Source organism: Poecilia mexicana, unplaced genomic scaffold (genome assembly GCF_051168715.1).
Source record: "Poecilia mexicana isolate PSO_F unplaced genomic scaffold, ASM5116871v1 scaffold_8, whole genome shotgun sequence".
In the NCBI taxonomy this organism is placed as follows: domain Eukaryota; kingdom Metazoa; phylum Chordata; class Actinopteri; order Cyprinodontiformes; family Poeciliidae; genus Poecilia; species Poecilia mexicana.
In genome coordinates, this window is record NW_028263377.1 from 15,888,624 (window position 1) to 15,908,828 (window position 20,205).

Sequence of the window (20,205 nt, forward strand, 5' to 3'; positions counted from 1 at the left end):
ACATTGCTCTGTCCCCCAGTTAATGCATGGCGGTCAGTGTGTGGCCTGTTATTTGGGCCTGATTGCGCTACAAAAAACACAGAAGGACTGCAGGAACATCGTGTTGCCATACTGAAGGGAAACAGAAGCAGATTTACTCTGGATATTCGTTCAAATGAAATAAAAATGATCACAACTAGCATGAGTGACTCCTACCTATACCGTTCCTTACTCCGTGCCTCTTAGGACACTGTCTCCTAAGAGGCAAGAGGCAATTTATCCTCTTGGCTTTTGACTCTTGAGCAAATTTTAAAAGTTGGACTGGGTCTCTAATGGCATGAGCTCAAAATGGTTGAGTCAAATCTACAGTTCTTTTCAAATGAGAAGCTGTGGCAAGACTTGAAAACTGATGTCCATAGACACGTAATTCAACTGAGCTTGTGCTATGTTGAAAAGATAGATGTGAGAATTTCAGTCTCAAGATGGGTAAAGGTGGTAGAGATAAACCAGCCTTGCATGTGTCAAAAAGGAAGAAGTGTGAATAGCTTTGGAGGATACTGCAAGAAAAAAAGACAGTATGAATTGGAATGAAATTACTAAACAATTTACAAACATACACAGGAGTATAAAATAATATTTCTGTGGAGTTTTGGGGTGCATTTGGAAAGAATACAAAGGTGTAAAGAGATTCCAAATACGAATACTGCGACACCTCTTACTTGTTTCTGAGGATTTGACACAGAAACTGATGCAGGTGAATGATATGGAGCTAAAGTTCCCAGTAATCTACCTAAATACTTGGTTATGTCTACATGTGTGCACTGGCTGTAATTTAAATATGAGTATGTGTTCAACAGCATACACAGATACAGCTTGGCCAGTACAACCTGCCTTCTGATGACATGTTTACATGTACACCTAATGATTAGTGTGAGCATTAAGGTGAAGTTGTCTAGACCTGAATCAAAGACGGGACAATCTGGGGGAGGTAAAAACTGCTGGCTTGTTAGCTGTCCGTGCACTGGACGGTGGTGGGGATGGTGGAGGTTCAGTGAGGCCTGCAGCTCTCCTGCGGTGAGTGACCTCACCGCCTGGCCCCTGGCATTGTGGCAGCAGCACAAAGCCATGCAGGGGACAGGGACAAGGGGCATATACATCAGTATGGGGGGAGGGAATGGGTGAGAGTGGACGCGGACATGAATGAGCAGGAAACAGAGAGAGACAGGGGGAACAGAAACAAGGAAAAGACAGAATGTACTGAATAGTAAAAGAGATGAAAAAGAGGACCACCAGACTTTCAGGGAAAGCACACATAAGAGCACGTGGGAGTAAAGAGGGAGAAAGTTACAAGAAATACAGAAAAGTAGTCAAAAATCCCCTTAGAAATGTCTGCTGTCTGTTTCCTGTGCATCCAATTTACTGTCCTCTGTGTGCTGCTAGAAAGTGAGAATCTGCAAATTGTCCCCCAACTCGAAGAGAATGGGCTAAGTCAAAGCCCGAGTTCATCTTGAATAGATGCACTCCTTTTTTTTTACTGTCAATACAACAGATGAAGAATTTCTATGGAGAAATGCTACCTGTTTTATCCATATGTGGCTAAAACACCCTCTAGGGGCAGCTGTAAGGTAACAACAACAGACATTACCTTTCCTAGAGATTAATGATCCGCTGTTGTAATGATAGCTGATTTGGTTAAATGCTGGGGTATCCGTCTTCCCACCCTCTTTGTAGCTCTGTCTCATCACAGAATAATTCAATAAACGTCTAATAAAGCAACAAACTTGTCCCTCTCTTTTGTTTCATTCATTGCTGCACCCATCGCCAGTACACTAAGGATGTTTCCCGTCAATCTGCACGGCCTAGTGATGAAGGTGCAGAGGTCAGAGTTTAAGGGGCAGGGGTCAACTAATCAGTCACTTCATCAACTCATTACTCAGCTTGTTAATTAGAGGATTAAAGCAGGCAGGATGGAGAAGCAGCACCTCTTCCAAATCCCTCTTCATCACTGTACCTTTACTTTAAAGTTTAACATTTGTCTTTATGTACTTCAGAAAAAAAACAAAAAACTTTTCTATAAAGAATTTAATTATTTACGATGTGAAGTATTGCATACATTGAGCTACAATGACTGAATAACTTCTTCACTTAGTTGGGTTTTTAAATGCAGAAGCATGAATAATTTGAAGAGTACACACGCAAAAGGCAATGAAAGAGCTTGGACGTCAAAATTTAACACATTCATAAACACGTAAGATGAATGTCAAGTACCAGGAAAATACAAATTGTGAGAATCTGTGGAAAAAATGTAAGAATTCAACAGGAAAATTTTCATCTTTACAGAAATGTGCTTGGAATGCAGTCTCATGAGGTATGAGCATTGGATTTAATCCAAACATCCTGCATGTAGAGGTGAGCGTAACTTTATCAGCCCGGAAACAGCCTTCATACTGTTGCCTGATGCTAAGTGATGTTATTGCAGCAACATTTGCGTAGCAGTGTTGCATATACGCGGTATGCACAATGTGCGACCACAGTGTTAAATGCTAAGGAAAATGATGCTGACGCGTTCTTTACCTAAGACAGCATTGTTTCTATTTTTCAACTTCTTGTCCCACGTTTAGTATTTTCTGTCACTTTTAAACTAATTTCCAACGCAGGAAATATCTTAAGGGGAGTAAATGATTTACGCTCATTTAGACCGTAATCCCATCATTAGCCAACATTGATCACATCAAAACCGCACGCTTTCCCATTTCGAAACATATTTACAGTATATAATGGGCGCAGCAACTAGATTGCAATGCTATTTTTAACGCTTGTAGGAGAATTTCCTCATCCAGGCTTAACAGACTGTTTATATGGACACAGAGAACAAGGCTTTAAAAGTGTGTTTTATTCCCTAAGAGTGGTTTGTGGTATAGGGGTATTAGAAGACTGCCGACAGGCAGCAGGAGACGACTTGATACGTTTATATGGGTCTTTGTTTTATCACAAGAAAAGCTGGAGATCATCAAGGTGTGTAGAGAAAAGCAAACCAACGTCCCAGAAAACACTATTTATTACCATCAGATGCCTCATTTCATGTCAAAATTTGTACACAGATAAGAAAGTATGTGATATGGACATCATGATTTATGTTTATAGATCCTGATAGCCTCCTCTGACCATTTCAAAGCACATATTTTGAATGAGTTTTAATTTGGGGAAGTGATGAAAAGATAAACTAGCTGGACAACATGGCTACTTATACATCACAGTATAGAAGCTGAGGCCTTTCACCTAACTTCGTTATCTTCCTGATATCTGAATAGTTTAAAACTTTTATCTGGGGCATTTCCTTATCTTACTGAAACCTAAACACATAAATCAGATATGCAGGTTATGAAACAATTTCCTCTGATAGGATAATTTTTTTGTACACCTCTATCTTTACAGCTGCAGGTGCCTGGACACAATGTGAAATCAGACACCTGCTTTGCAGCTTATCTTGAGAAAATATGTATGTTTGAGAGGGCGTGTCATAATGAGGTCATTCTGGCAGCTAATGGGCAGCAGATAGACTGGCCTTTCCTTCAGCCTGCTGGCAACAACACCCAAACAGATGTTCAGATATAACTGCAGAGACCAAGAACTGTCTGAAAAATGAACAGATTAGCATAGATTCCTCTAATGGTTTGGCGTTTGCTTATTTGCGGCATTTGTCCCTTTTAATTTAAAGTTACTGTAACAATTTAAGTTCTGGTGGAGCTGGTCTGATTCGATCCAGTCAACTAAAAGTTTAGAGAAGCCAAAGTCAACTTGATGCAGCACGTCTGGTCAGAATGTGTCATCGTCGACTTCGCCGGACTGATGTTTCCTGATACATATGCCACTTTTCAACATCTATTATGAGGCGTAGCCATGCCAACGAGAGATTTGTTTACACGTGGGAGCAGCTGGAGGAGCTTTTCAAGGCCAAACTAATGCCTGGAATAAGACCAAAATCTTTGACAGTCTGACTTGGAGATGTGACGGATGTAGGGCAGGGGCATAGCAGAGAATAAGAAGGGGAAAGTTTAGCCTTTCTTTCCCTGATAGTCACAGAGGTTGTGTGATGATTGACAAATAAAGAGGACAGAGCAAACACTGTGATGTGTAATATTCAGCTTTCAGACAATGTGAAAAGCCAGAAACTGCAGAGCAAGGGTTGGCTGTATTTGATGATCTTTGTACGCTGGATGCAAAAACATTGACTGTGAGTTTCCATTCAGATTGTCCACTGAGCCAGTTCACCTGTTTTTCTCCTCCTGAAGGTGACGTCATCAACCCGGCTGTTGCCAGGCCACAAACAAAACCCCAAAGCATACCTGGAAATCTCTAAAGATTTTAATCAAGCCTCAATCTCTGATACATTTAAACTTTCCTAAGGTTTGTCAACTCATTTCTTAATCATGCTTTTCTATTTCATTTTAGTTTTCCTTTTTTGTCCTTTTCCTCTTTAATTTAAGCAAGAATATATATTCAATATTCAACATTAATGATTATAGTACAGTAAAAAAAAGATGATGTAAACTTATGACAACAGCAAAGCAAATCTGTATTAGAACCAACTTTATGCATCATTCAAAGATAAAAAAAAATTGAGTGAAATTATCACTGCAAATGCAAAAATATTTTAAACTGGTGATACGGACATTTCTAATTGAAGAAAGTTGTTCTTCAGGTTCCAGCTGGTTATCACTACCACATATGCTTTAGATGCATCATAATCTACTAATGTTCTGTCATGAAACCTATTAAAATGCACTAAAAACACAAGTGTGTATGATCTTATAAATGAGATGCCTTTGACTGATGGTACTTTTCATCAGAATGCAAGTATCCATGAGTGCTGGTTCCACAAATACATGCACTGTTACAACCCTAGATTAAAAAAAAAAAGAAAATAAGAACTCAGGTTTTACTTTTATATTCCATTACATTCCTTTCGATCACCATAAACGCCACAAACTGGAACTGGAACCAACGCTGAATAAAAACAGGTTAATTAAAAGTCTGCAATGCAACAACATTTTATTTCCAAGCAGCTGAGGAGGCAATGACTGCACGCACGCATTGGCGCACATGCGGCTGGTGGAGCTCAAAAACTTTGAGGCCATAAAGTTTGACATATGGAATGGCGTGTTAATCAAAGACTCCACACTCCCAGCTGGAGCAGACACACTGGGAAAACATTCTGACATGCTTACTTGAGAATGTTCTTAGTAGTGTGTGTGTGTGCGCGTAAGGACACATCGCGCGTGTGTGCACAAGTTCCTCATGATATTGTCCTTTGAAGCGATGATGGTATGTGCGCCTGGTTATGTGTGTGAGCTAGTTTCACACTTACACTATAACTATTAGGAAGAAGAATCAAAAGGGTTCCATGCAATGAATGTCAACATGGCAAACTTTGTGAAACAGACGTTAATGGTCATGTTCTAAAAATGTGTTCATCCTTTGGAACAATGATCTTCTGTGCAACTCTGTGCTGTGGTAATACAATTCGTTAGACCTAACGTAAAACTAAAGTTTCAACTTTACCTAGCCAAGAAAAGTACCATCGCACACAGTGAAAATAACATGTTATCTAAAAGTCTTAGTCATAATACCAAAAAGAAAAACCAGTTGAAGTGACAAAATGATTTCATAAGGAAGCAATTCTGGCTGTCCTGTAAAACACGGTGATTAAAATAAATGCTTAGGTTGCTTGCATTGTCCCCAAATTCCTAGAAAGGCAGATAAGTAAGTTGAGAAGATAAAATGGCTTATGAATGACAGACATGGTGAGCTGGGGTAGTACAGCAAGAAGAAACAAAGCCACATAAAAAGAAATGAAAGCAGAAGAAGAGCTCTGCAGACGGCAGAGAAACAAAGAGGCCTTCATTGTTTCTAATCTCGCTCACTACTGAAAGGGATGATAGGATAATATGTTTGCTAATGGGGGAACAAATCTTTGGCGCTCAGCTTACATAACTGCTGACTGACTAATCATACATGCTGCCTGAAACACACACGACTGTCAGTCAGAACATTTCTCCCTTTGTGTGAGCTATGCTGTATAAAGAGATGAATAATCGTTTTGTTCTCACTATCTGACATTAAATCAGACTAAACTTTTCCTGTTTTACATTGGTAATAATTATGGCAATTACTTCTTTTTGCTAAATGGCAGAATAATGAGGGTGAGAGTAGAGAAAACTGCTTAATTTCAGAAGTTTACATAAACTGACTATGTATTGTACATATGGCTCAAATTCACTCAAAAGGTTTAAACTTATTGTTATTAGAAGACTACAAAGCCAAAAATTGTTTGAAGGGATGGTAACATTAACTTGAGTAGACTTCCTAAGTATTCTGGTATTTAGCAAATATTAATAATTATGGTAATTCTATCCTGGCACATGAAAAGTTTGGTCTGATTTTAATGTCCAGCACAGGAAAAAAAAAAAGTACAATTCTATTTAGTGTGCATATATATCTGGTTTCAAATGTACTAAGTTAAAAGTATTTACAGACTATAAATACATATAACTACATTGCCTAATGTACCAACTGATCTTCAGAAGATGACATTTTAATCATGTACAAGTATTGTGATGTTAAATACAAGCTAATACCAGAAGTAATTGTCAACTGTCACTAACTTCTCACACACTAGCACCAGATCTGCAAGAACATCTGACAAGCCAAAGAGCCAGCTGCTTGCAGTGTGAGAGGAGAGCAGAAATGAAAGGGTAGGAGGCTGAGAGGCGGCTCCATCTGCTGATCTGCGTCAGTCAGAGGCAGCACTGGCACATCTTGAGAAAGTCAACGTCCCTTACTCTCCGACTTCGCCAGTGCTTTACAGCAGATGGCATCAACTTATTCTTTAATTTGAAGTTTGTTCTGCTTCTCTCTTGTGGTTTGCTGTAACTGTGATTTTAAATTACGGCAGATTATCAAAACTGTGCACCATGGTAACATGTTATACAAAACTCCGCCTTTCAATTCTGTTATATTCTCGGATTCTAAGCCGACTGATTCATGTCGACAGGCACTCTGGGTTTATTTGTGCAGCTTTGCATTTGTCCAAGTCTACACTTTTGAGCATAACTGGTTCAAGTCGACAGTAAATGTATGAAAACCTCAAAGTCATAAAATATCATGGCTACAAGTGAAACAAAAAATAGAAAGGACAACAAAACAAAGACTAAAAGTAAGTTGCCAACTTGCTGCTTCATAAGTTATTATTGTAAAAAGATCATTTTCTTAGGAAAACCACTTTAATTCTCTCCATGGGCAACCCTAAGTTTTGTTTCCAGAGTCAGCTGATGTCTTCAAATACATTAATATAATTTTAATTGTAATTTTTGTCAAATAGTACCTGTGTAAGATGTTATATCTCATGGCCACTTGATCAAAACTGCAGAACAATCAAATAAATTTATTTAGCCATTTTCCATCTGTGTGTCCGATAGATCGATCCATCGATCCATCAATCCATGTCGCAGGAGAAATCGTACCTTTTACCATTCATCAGTTATTTTCTTTTCCCAGCATTCCCCTGTAGTTTCTTTCCAGTGATTTACATGTTTTGATATAGATATTACATTGTACTAATAGAACATCAGTATGATTCCAGAACTCATGAGCTGCTTCAGAACAAGAAAGCAGATCCAAAAATCCTACTGCATGTTTACCCAAAACTTTCAAAAGGAATTCCTGTATGAATGATATTAATGGTATATGCTAACTATGCCTTTTAGAGAAAGCAAACAAGACGGCCAGTCAAATAAAATCTATTTCTTGCATGGCTTCATGAGATGATGTCAACTGCATTACATGGCTTGGCATTGCAAACAGCTTTGAGTATATTAAAACCCGATGCCTTATCGTCTTTTGCTAGGTATTTTTCTTGTGGGCCCGCAATCTGCCATGTCAAGCACTCAACAGAGTAGTTTTTGAAACTGTCCGGACTCATCGCATGTTGCAGACCAGTCGAGGCTCCTTCAGAGGCAGTGACAGGCAATCAGAGGCACGCTTGCCAACGCCAAGGGAGCATTGAAGACTGTCAGCTGATGAAAGAAAGGAAAAACTGTGTTTTGGGTTTGGTCCGTGTGGGCTCTAGCCAACAGGAAAGCGCCAGTGTTTTCCTCTCCATGGGGCATAATGGATTCTCTCCGCCAATGAAACCCTATTCCAGCTGGGACAGATGTAAGCATGATGAGAAGACGGCTAAAGAGAGGAGGGATATGAAAGAATACAAGCAGATGGTGAAGAAGGGAGGGATTGGTGAGGCTTGCCAGCTTTATGTTAAAAAACAAATGGGAAAAATTCTTGGTTTCCAACTAGCCTCTAGACCACTGCTATATCAGTGTATGCAACATGATCATGTTGCCCAGAGAGGTTACTATATCAACCAAAAACACAATGCAATACAAGCAGACAGGCCCCTGCCCCAATCATCAATGTATCACTTCCTTGGCTAATTCTGGCAATGCCCAGCTCCTCGGCTTGAGTCTTCAACATTCAAGCAGCATTGACAGGCAGTGGTCACAAGGTTACAACAATGGCACTCATACATATTTAAAAGAAAGTCAAAGTTTCGTCCATCAAAACTGATTCAAAGTTGGCGTACACTGGGCTAAGAAAGACTTTGTACCTTCTCTCATTGTCATCCAAGTGAGCAAACAGCACATTCTTTGAGATGGCCTTGGCCAAGGCAGTCATAGTCTTGTAGTCCTTAGGAATCACCTGTATAGACAAAGACATAATTGCAGTTAAGTGGGCAACAACAACAAAGCGCAGGTGGAACCATGAAACAAACTAGGGCAAACCAACTTCAAAAGCTGACCAAGATGAGTAATTAAAGAGCAGCACATTGGCAAACCCTAAAAGACATATCCCACACATGCATCTGAGTATTTTGGGAATGCCCATCTGCTCTGCCATAACACTAAAATGTCACAGATCTTAAAAAAAATCACAAGAGACCTGAAATCATTCATAAAGCATGCATTTTTTTTTGTCCCAGACTGCAGTACATGTTCAAGCAAAGGGGGGAACGGCAACATCTGAAGCCACAACAAAGCAGCTGAACACAGAGGTCTGTGTTTATGGTATCTAACGTACATGTCAATTAGAAAAATTCTATAGAGAACACAAATAATATTGAAAACATAAAGAGGAAGAAAGTTTTACAAACCCAGTATCTTTTTAAGAGACCAAAGAGATGTAGACTAGTGTGTAAGTATGTGTATTTGCCTTTCATTCTAGGAAAGAGGAGGGGTTAGGCTGTAATTAAGTTAAGGCAACAGATGTCTCCACATGAAGACAACCACACTGCACAGTGTACAATATGCACACAAGTGCACACACAGCCACATCACACACAAATGAAGGAATACTACATTTGTATCATCTGTAGGACTACAAATATGACTATACAGCAGCCAGAAAGAGAATGATGCTGGTCAATGATGGAAACTGAATTGAGGAGGGACACACATTTTTAGGTTGGATTTTATATGCAGGAGATTATTAATTATGAGGATTGCTGGGGTTGTAGATTTCCAGGACAAGGCTTTTGCTCACCAAGATACATAGTTTTCGGACCAAAAGTGGAATCCACAGAACTCTCTGCGGCAATCAGCAGTGAAACTCTCATGTTACGTGCAGTAGAAGAAATACTGAGGCGGAGTTTTTTTTTTTCTGTAACTGTGTGAAGCCTTGATGATGCACATCTCTCTTGCTTAAACTAGCAATAGAGCTTCCCCTGCTAGTGAGAAAGAGAGGGAGAGACACAACAAGGCAGGATATAAATATATAATTGCAATGAGCCGAAAAGCACTGTTTTACCGACTAAATCATCCCTGTTCTGGCATATTTTATTAGATGTGATAAATCCTGTGTTTAGTGACTGTGAAAGGATGTTCCACCACAGTCAATGTTCCACCATTTTTATCTTTGGCCACAGCAAAGTGCTGTGTGTTGAAAGCAGTATTCATTTTATACTGCTGCATAGTGCACGCAATGCAAATGAAAGACTTTCTGGGTGCAGAGCCACGTGGAGCCACTTGTGGTCTGAAAACTTCCCTAGTTCACAGAAGAAAAGCTCCTTTCTAGAGCCACTTGTGTCCTCTGCATTAACAGTGTTAGTTTTTGTGATGCAGCCTGAGGCCCCCAGTGGACATCGCTACAGAGGATACCTGTAGAACTTGTAGCAGAAGAAGAATCTGGAGGATGTACATTTCTAATTTAAACATTAGCTGGAATGTGTGTGTGTTTTTTTTAGCTAATGTTGAATTAGCTTTTCTCTTTTGTTCTGTCTAAATGGACTGAATCACTTCCATTTAATTGGCTGATTTGCTATTTGTGTAAATAGACACTTTCAACAAGTGTAGCCAATATAGTGGCTGGTGTATGTACATCGCATCCATGTGTGTGCAAGTAGAAACCAATAAGGTTTAAAACTGTAGTCTGCTGCTTTTCCTGCTTGGTGAGCACCTTGTGCCCTCCCAGCGACAGCTCTATTTTATAAAAACCTACAACAAAAGCTTTTTGTTTCTTTTTTCCTCATCAGAAATGTTCAACACATTTTGGTTTTAGCAATGAGACACGCAGTCTGAGCTGTTCAGTCTCAAACCCCGACTGAGGGGAATCTCTGCATTTTAAGACAGTCCGCTTTTTATGGCAAAACCATTTTAATCAGATGAGCAGAGTTGCTGATTGTTAAAAACCAACATGGAGTTTCACACTGGATCTGGCTTCGTGTTCTAATTTGATTTTGATTAACTTTCCTCTGATGGGCTTGTTGTGTAAGTTAAAGACACGCAATAAATTGTCCATAAAATGCCACTGATGTGGCTTTGTGTATTGTGTGTTGAGGTATACATTTGTGAGAATGTGAGTCTATAAATGGGAGGAGAGAGGCGTAGAAAATACGCTAGCTGAAGATAAAGGCGGGGCTTTCACAGCAGCACATGCTGTGCCAGCAAGACACCTTAGACCGAGAACTGCTAATGTATGTTGGCGCAGACGCATACCTCTCTCTGTCTCACACACACACACACACACGCACACACACACACACACGCACACACACACACACACACACAATGTGCACTTCACTGGTCCTGCAATTACTATGTGGTGATGTCGGCTTATGCTGTAATGTCATTACCTCACAATTCATGTCAGGTTAATTACAATTTAGAAAGTGTAGGACTCTACGTTTCACTGTGCATATGTGCAGGTGAAAGAATGTGTGTGAGACGTGAGTAAACGTAAAATATAATTTCTGCAAAAAGTACAAGCTACAAAAGCCTCAATGAAAATATGGACATATAATGCTGAAAAAAGTGCTAAAGTTTCTTTCATTTGTGTGTGTGTGTGTGTTCATTAGGGCTGTTGTAAACATATTTTGGTAATATCGATTATTCTTATGATTAATCAAGTAATCAGACAAAAAAAAACAATTGAAAAAATAAAATATTGGTAAATCTAACATTACAGCATTTCGGAATCAACTTCAATCCAATTTTTCATATTTGAGCCTCCCTAACAATTACTTTTCTGTAGTTTAGAAAATTAACCAGTAACAATCTAAGTTCACTCACTTTCTAAGTTAACCTGAAGAAAAGTGCAAATTACTTGAAAATTGGACATTATGCTGAGGGAACTGAGCAACAACTCATAGGTGGAAGTGAAAGCACTGCCCAACACAAATAATAACTCGGCCGGAACAAGATGTGCTAATTAATAAAACTTAATTTAATGAAGCTTCGAGGCATATACATTTTCCTTGAGGAATTTTAATAATCGAGGTACTCGAATCATTTGAGGAATCGTTACAGCCCTAGTGTTCATGTGTAACTAGAAGATCAAAATACAAGTAAAAATTTTTGAGAACAGCCCTATTTTAATTTACTTGGAGCAAAAGCCTTCCGATTAAAATGCGTTTTGGCTTTAGCTACAATTTAGTCATCTGCAAGTTTTATAAGACTATGGATATCTGGGAAAACAAATACATTTTTACCACACAAAAACTAATATCACTTGAGATCATTATTATTAGATCTTAGACCAAAGTGAAGTTTTAAGCAAACTCTATATTGTGCTTGCATGTGTACATGGCAAAATGGAGAATTAGGGTCCCGTGCATTTCAGTCTGCGACAAATAACGTGCCAATATATCCACATGCTTGCTCTTGCTTGACAGCGTTGTTTTATTAACTTTATATTGAAATACACTATTTAAAATTAGTTCAATCTATATATCTGACCACACAACTGAACCTCCTGGTGCCATGCTTAAATGATTGACCGATAAAGGTTTTAGCTTTGTGCTACACTGCCCCCTATCCATTTGGCACATTTAAAACAATGCTCAGGGTGGATTTGGGTGGGTTAATGTAGATGAGAACTTTTCTGAGACCAATCCGTGTGCAAGGCTGTTTTTTTTAGGTGGCTGTTGTCTTTTGTTTTTAGAAAGACCTGGGTATGTGTATACCAGGCCCTCCATCATTTCTGTACCACTTTATTCATAGAAAAATCTCTGTTACTTTCATCATAGTTCTAGATACTCTATCAGTTTTTATTCCCCTTTCAAATACTGTCACATAACACCCTAAACATTTCAGTTTCTGCATCAGATTCAGCTGAGTAACATATTTCTGAAATCAAATGGATTTGTCATGCTTGCTCTAATTGTGCACAAACCTGAATATTGCTGTTCACAAATACTCTCTAACCAATCTGGAGCTATTTTGCAAGTTGTGAAGATGTGTGCCACAAAATATCTGCAGCTGCAACTATTTTAAGGTTTTTTTATTTGCAAAAAATAAATACATACATGAATAATATGCTCACAATCACTAATTATGCATTACTTTTTGTTAGCCTATCCACTAAAAAGTCACATAAAATCCAAACAAAATCCATTAAAGATTGTGGCTGCAAAGTGTCTTGCCAAACAGGCATGAAGGCACTGTAGCTGCATTGTTAAATAAGTGCTGACAATGTGATGCAAATGTAAACGGTCATAAAAAAAAAAGTGATTATGAAATGCAGATACAGTGTCAGCGTTGGTCCCGCAGATTTGTTCAATAGAACACTCACCATCTGTGCAAATAAATTCACTGATGTGTCCAATTCTGTTCAGTGATGGCTTTCATAAATTTCACCCTGATTCTTCATCTACTGCCATTCTGCTTGTTTTTTTTTTTTCCCCCATCAAGATGGTAAGTTGGAGGTTTTGAGCTGATGTGTAATCTGACCTTGCGTACGTAGCTGACAGCATCCTCCTCGGTGTACACTTCCGCGCTGACTCCTCCCCTGCGGCGGCGGGCCTTGACGACCGGGTTCGGAGGAGGAGGAGAAACCTCATCGTCGTGAGAGTCTGACTGGCTGTTAGATTTCTGCCGTGCCATGATCTGCTTGCATTCTTCCTGTAAAATGAAAGACATAAAGATGTTAAGCAGCCACCGGCTTCAGTGCCTGAACAGGAAAAGAAAATCAAGCAGGCATCGTCCCACTTTAAGATAAAGCACAACAGGCAGCAAAGACATCAGAGGAGACCCAGGAGGCATGAGGCTGGCTGCGTTTCCAAACCCTGAACACAGCGGGTGATGAGTTATTGACTACTTTCTTGATTAAACCATTAGCATGCGAACTCAATAAAGGCTCTGTAGCTTTGACAAAATGAGAGTGCTTCAAGAATGGGATAATACCGTCTGCAAAAGCAAAAAAATAAATAAACTGACCGCAGCTATCACATTACAAGTGAAATTTAAAGGAGTAAAGATCAAAACTTTTAATGTTTTGCCACAATTGGAATTTATTTTTTTGACAATATTAAGTGTACCATCCAATTGCAGTTGCTTGTTCAATCTTTCTAAGCTAAGGAATCTAAGCTACTATTTGTGTCTCCAGGCCAATAGATGGCTCGTATTTGACTTCTCATGCATGGAGTTAAAACTCCAGAGTTTCATAGCTGGGTTTGTATAGAATAACCTTACTTTTTAAACACGCTTTTATGGTTTCTGGACATCATATTTGGAGCTTGATTTGATTAAAATCAGGATTCAGTTAGGATTCAAAACAACTGAGACGGGCTGAAAGATATGGCTGAAAAACATCAAGATATAAGCATTTCATATCAGTCGACATCAATTACTATTGACTGGTTTTTGTTTTAAATATCCGAAATCCTACCAAACTGGTGGCGTTACCTGTACACGTTCCCTCAGTTTTTACTGCATGCTGTTGACGTTCATTTTTAAGCAGTTAAGAAGAACAGTGCGAAAACCTTAAAGTGCTGGTTACCTAGGTTGTTGCTAGGTAACCAGAATGCAAGTGAGTTAGTTCCTCACCTGCAACATTGTTAGTTACAAATGTTAGTAGTAGATTGTGAGCGATATCGCTAACTGAAAGTGGGGCCCCTGAACGCATTCTGCAAAGGCCCTGTGTAATCTTGGCACGGCTCTGGGTTTCTTTCTCAGGCAGGCAAGTCTCAAGACAAAATAATCTGGTAAAAAGTGTTACAGCAAAGCTGATGTAATTAAAAACCTCATAGACAACAGAGAGAGCTACAGTAGGAAGAAAAACACATTTTCCAAACTGAGAACAAATGTTAATGTTTGGTCAGCAAAATATGGAGATGTGTTGGAAGGGAATGAATAACTGATGAATGCGGTCGGGCAAAATTCGTTCTCCATTTTGTCTTTTGTCAAGGTTCCCGTCAACAAACACAGAAGCCAGTTTTACCCTGAATGTGGCTATATTTCTGATCATGGCTCATGTTCTGTTTGAAAGAGAAAATTAGAGCGACATGCTGTGTCCAAACCACAGGAAACTGCATCTTCAAGCAGGGAATCTTTCTTTCTAATTTTAGCTTTTTAGAAAACTAACCTTAAATAATAAATAAGTTTAACTCAGCTTAGCTGAACCTTATTAAAACGGAGTCAACAACATTTGTAATTTTAATGTAAGCAATCACAGACAATGACTGAATAAATATTTATATAAGTAGAACTAAAACAAGTATATTTCTTCATCTGTAAGGTAATTGTTTAAAAAATCTGATATATTTTTATGCAGAACTGGGCAAACGTCTCCTTTCATTTCTGACATCTCATTGCAGTCATATGTTATGTAAATACATCCATTTTTTTTTTCTTCCTGCATACAGAAAATGTACTGTGAGTTATATTATGGTCTGGTTCATCAGGTCTTCAGGCTTCCTGTTGGCTTTTCAAAGGTTTTATTTCAGTTTTAGCTGATTTTCACAAACTGTAACATTAATCAGCTTTCATCGCTTTATGCATAATATTATTTGAATTTAGTAACATGATAAATTGACAAAGCAGATCATTTCAAAGGCTACAAACAGCGAGACGTGCAAGATGTGAGGAACAAACATGTTAAAAAGCTGTTTTTGCTTGAAATAACCTCATTATTCAGAATTTTTCACAGCATGGTACCCAAGTTACATCTCAACTTGAGTACATTTTTGTCACGACACACCTTATCTATAACTGTGATGAAACTGTAACATTTTACTAAAAGTTCTCACACCATCACCATTACAAAGCACCCATTCCTTTCATGAGTATCTACCTAACCAATTAAGCTTAAAAACGATCAATTTGTTGAATCTGGCTTATTGCTATTATGAATGATGCATTCTTACCATTGCCAAAACACTTCTATCCAATTGTATGCCTCATTCAGACACAACCTTACTGTTCAACAGAGGCAGAGGAGCGGAAGGAAAGAAATAGAGAGGAAACAGACAACGTATGTAAATTTGAAAACACCACAAGAGATTAAACCAGAGACAAGACACTTTTTAGATCTGTGTTTAAATTCTGTGAAAAAAAAAAAATGTCCCAGTTAGAAAGTCAACAAGGAATTCATTAGCTTGCACTGTGACCCAGTCTTTGAAATAGTACCGAACTAATGAATTAATCACAGAATCGCTCAGTTTCACTGCCTGTCCTGTCTGAATTTAAGTGTTACTCCTCCCAGATTTACAAACACGAATGAGAGAGGCAAGCAAAAATACTCCTAAGCACACACTTTCACGTGCTTCTTGCTTACGCACAATCATGAACCTGAGAGAACACAGCCTGCAGGATGAGAGGACAATAACACAACTCTCTCTCTCTCGCCAACACATGCACAGGCAGACTGCAGAGGGAGACGGCGATCACACAAACACCGTTAAATTAGGACGACAACATCTGCAATCAAGTAACTTACTGCATCCGTAGGAGAGTTAATTTAAGAAGAAAAAAAAAAAAAAAAAACATGCATGAAAACATGAATCTTTCAGCTTCACATTCACAAGCACTCGCCGGAACGATTCTGAACATGTTTACCTAGTGATAAAACTCAGGTAGCAAACTCCACGTTAGGTTTGTCTTCAGAGGCATTTACCATGGCATGTAGGGCCCCTGGTCAGGCCTGCTGTGTGTCCCCCGGCAGCATCAAGTATCACCGTGCGTTCATGGGAATCAGCACACATGGACTTCCATCTCATACACACCTGACACACATGCCACAGTGCATCAGCATCCTCCCGTTAAAAGCACAGGCAAGCAGCAATAATCCAAGCTGGGCTGCGTGAGACGAAGAGACAAAGAGCGACGGAGAGCCTCCGGTCCCCACGGCGAAGAAAATATGATCACAGCAAAAAAAGAGCCCGACTTCCCATCGCTGCTGCAGCACAACTCCGTGTCGCTTGCTTTCTGCCCTCTGTCTGGCTCTCTCGCTCTCGCACTCACAATCAGGTGGCGCAGTGAGCGGGCGCTTCTTGCTGCCCTCCGTCACTATGACAACTGGGTGCTGGAGGAGTCTGATCGGGAAGACACAGCAGCTCGGAGATGCGCTCACGTTCGCTCGCACACGCACAAGTCCTTCTGACGCCTGGTCTGCAAAATCTCTCTGATCCAAGTGAGTCAGTTAGCAGAGCGGGAAACGTCACTTCTCCTCGGCACGCACTTCTGTTTGGACCAAATGGTGCGTCTGCATGTTGAGCACCACATTCTCTCACTTCCGAACCTCCTCTTTATGCCAGAAGCTTCTTCCTGACCTGCCTATTGATCTCCACAGCCTTTTCCTCTCAGATCAGATGGTCCGATAATACAGATAGTTATCCACCAACACTCTAAAGCTCATTTACTTCCGCCAGTTATTGGTAGGTCAAATAAAACAAACAGAAATGATATTTTGCCATTTGTCCTTGTTCAGAACTGGAACCTTTTTACAGAAAAAAAAAAACTGATCAGAAAAAGCTCTAATTTTGTAAATTTCAGATTAGAGATGCATTTCAATGGATTGGATTAGCATAGCGTTGCAAGGTTGTATTTTATAGCTTCCTCACACTGACTGATATACCCAAAATTCAGTTTCTTTAATAAGCACATTATTGGATATGATGTTTTTAATTTTCCCCTTGAAAACACATAAATACCAATGTACTGGTACTTGAGACGGTGTGGGCTGGAAAACATAATCAGCATCTCTAAACCCATCAGTAGAGAGAAGCATAAAGAGCTCTTAACTTCCTGGGTTACAGATGTTCTATCAAGAGGGCTTTTATGCATTTATTGTTTATGCTGCTTTTTCTACAACACTTTTTCCTTCCAGTTAACCTTCCATTAATGTGCTTGGATACCGCACTCTGTCAGAAGCAAGATACTTCAACTGTGACCTTTTGTGGTTTTCCCTCAACGACAGTCTGCTGGACAATCGTGAAGTCAGCAGCCTTCAGTATGATTGTGTCGGGCATAGCATAACATTTCTGAATTAAAAATACCTTTTTTATTGATTTAATGTAACGTTCTAATATTCACTCATAGGCATCTAAATTACAAGAAATAAATTACTAAAATAATTGAACTTTTTGATGGTATTAATGGTATTCTAACTAACTGAGATGCACGTGCATTCTTTGACGCATGAATCGGGATAATCCAGCTTTATTTTCCATTAGATTCAAAACTAACTCCTTCTAAAAAAAAACAACCTGCCCCACATTTCATATTCCTTTTAAAGCCTACGTCTGATTTAATCTGTGAATTAAAGCAGAAACTTTCCTCAGATATGTTGGTATGAGTTACAGAATATTGGAGCAAGCAATCAACTCCTCAAAGAAAGCCAAAAATCGGTATCAGACGGGAAGAGCTGATGTGCAAGTTTCCACACAGTAGGCTACAGCTGCAGAGATGGTTTCTGACTGTTTCTTTCTGCAACAGCAATCAGGCTAAGTCATTTTAGAGCAAATAATATGAACAGCAAGATAAAAAGAAATGACAATCTGTGTAGGTTTTGCTGTTGCTTTCATAAGAAGAGCAGCACTAGAGTGTTAATGTCATCCCTTCGGTCCTGCTTCGTTTTCAGCTAAAAGAAACCGCGCCATTGCCCTACATTAGGCTCTCTCCTTTCGTCTGTACTCTGCTCTTTCTGCGTCATCATCTGCAGCTGCGTGCCAGACAAGAGAGGACGGGGCTAGGAGAAAGACGTTAGGCGACAGAGGACATAAGCACAACCAGTGCTAAATAATAAAATAAAAACTCTCTTAAAAGTGGGCTTTCAATCAGCAAGAAAGCATGAAACACACAAACCCAACACCCTCACACAATCGCTCTAAAAAAGTCACTCTTGTTAAAACCATCATCTTTGCCACTTAGAAGCAATTCATGGATGATGAGGCTTATTAAAATTAATATATTCTGCTCCGTTCGTTCCCTGAATCAATTTGCACCCAACAGACGTAAACAAAAGTTATGACTGACTCGTTTTAAAAGCCGCGACTAACAATGAATAATCAGCACGAGGACCCTACATGCACAAGAACAAAAAGCATTCAAATCATCAACGCAGATTAGTTAGCGCTGGCCATAAATACTTGAAAAGACAAGTCACTCTAAAAAGTTAATTTCTGATCACAGAGAGGGAAAAAAAAAAAAAGTACGCAACCCTAAGTGGTTACCTTCCGTTTACCTCCTCCAGCGTCATCCACAGTTTCACTCTGGGACTGCTGGAGTTGAAAGTATGTGAGTGAACCAAAAACAAACACTCACACATACACACACACACAAATGCATGCACACACACACACACACAATCACATGCAGGTAATGAAGCATGCAGGGGCTGATCCACCGGCGGAGCTAACAGTCTACTCATCACTCTGTTCCACACCATTACAGCACCACAATGGGCCGAATTTTCACTGCTGCGTTGGCTCTGACAGCGCTGGTGATGTTCGTTCTCTTCGGTCTTTCAGTTCACAACGAACTTGTCTCCCTGCACAGTGTATGTATATGAAATCTCAAAAATTAGGTTTCAAATTACCTATATCTGAAATGTGCTGACAGGCGTAAGTGGACTAAATAGAAATAAAACAACTAAACGGCTCAATAAGAGCTGATTTCCCTCCACTGCACAGGTCTGCTGAGAAAACAATACAAATTACTTTTTGGAAAAAAAAAAACAACAAAAAAAACAAATGAGTCTGAAAAATCCCAGGAGAAATTACTGCTGGTTTTGAACATTGTTTACCTTTCTATAATCAGTTTGGCAGAATTCCTCTCTCTCTCTCTCTCACACTCACACACTCACACACACACACACACACACACACACACACACACACACACACACACACACACACACACACACACACACACACACACACACACACACACACACACACACACACACACACACACACACCCACAAACCAGGAACTAACAGAAGAAAAATGGCAAGAGGCAATGGACAGATGAGAAAAGACAAAGAAGGACCACCGTGGAGACAGAAGCCGAGGGGTCCTGTATAACTTTAGGGGCCTTCAGGTGAGCCATGGAAGAGGATGTTTTGCTTCGGGTCACTGCATGGAACCAGGGGTAATTTCACAAACTACTCTGCTCAAAGTGCAGTGGTGAGCGTGGATACATTGCTTCACTGAGAACTATAACTTACAAAGTCCTTTTGGGTAACATACTGCTTATGATCTTAACCTGACCTCACAAGTTTACATCAGTGGCACTGAAACTGTATTCCCAACCGTCGCACGGTTTCATATTTTGCTACATTACAGCCCTCATACTTCAGCGTATTTAATTATGATTTTATGGGATGAACCAACACAAAGTGTGGCATAATCCCGGAGTGGAAGAAAAATATTACACTGCATCATGAAGACAAAGGAAGTAA

At 39.6% G+C, this 20,205-nt stretch overlaps 1 protein-coding gene across 1 annotated transcript in view; it reads right to left on the minus strand.

Annotated features, from left to right (window-relative positions):
• prkar1b (protein kinase, cAMP-dependent, regulatory, type I, beta) overlaps positions 1-20,205 on the minus strand; it is a 69,063-nt gene that overhangs the window by 39,564 nt on the left and 9,294 nt on the right. Inside the window, exons 3-4 of the mRNA XM_014983626.2 lie at positions 13,257-13,427; positions 8,642-8,733 (exon numbers count right to left, since the gene is read on the minus strand). Of these exons, the coding sequence (XP_014839112.1) occupies positions 8,642-8,733; positions 13,257-13,427 (263 nt within the window). The remainder of the gene's footprint in view (positions 1-8,641; positions 8,734-13,256; positions 13,428-20,205) is intronic.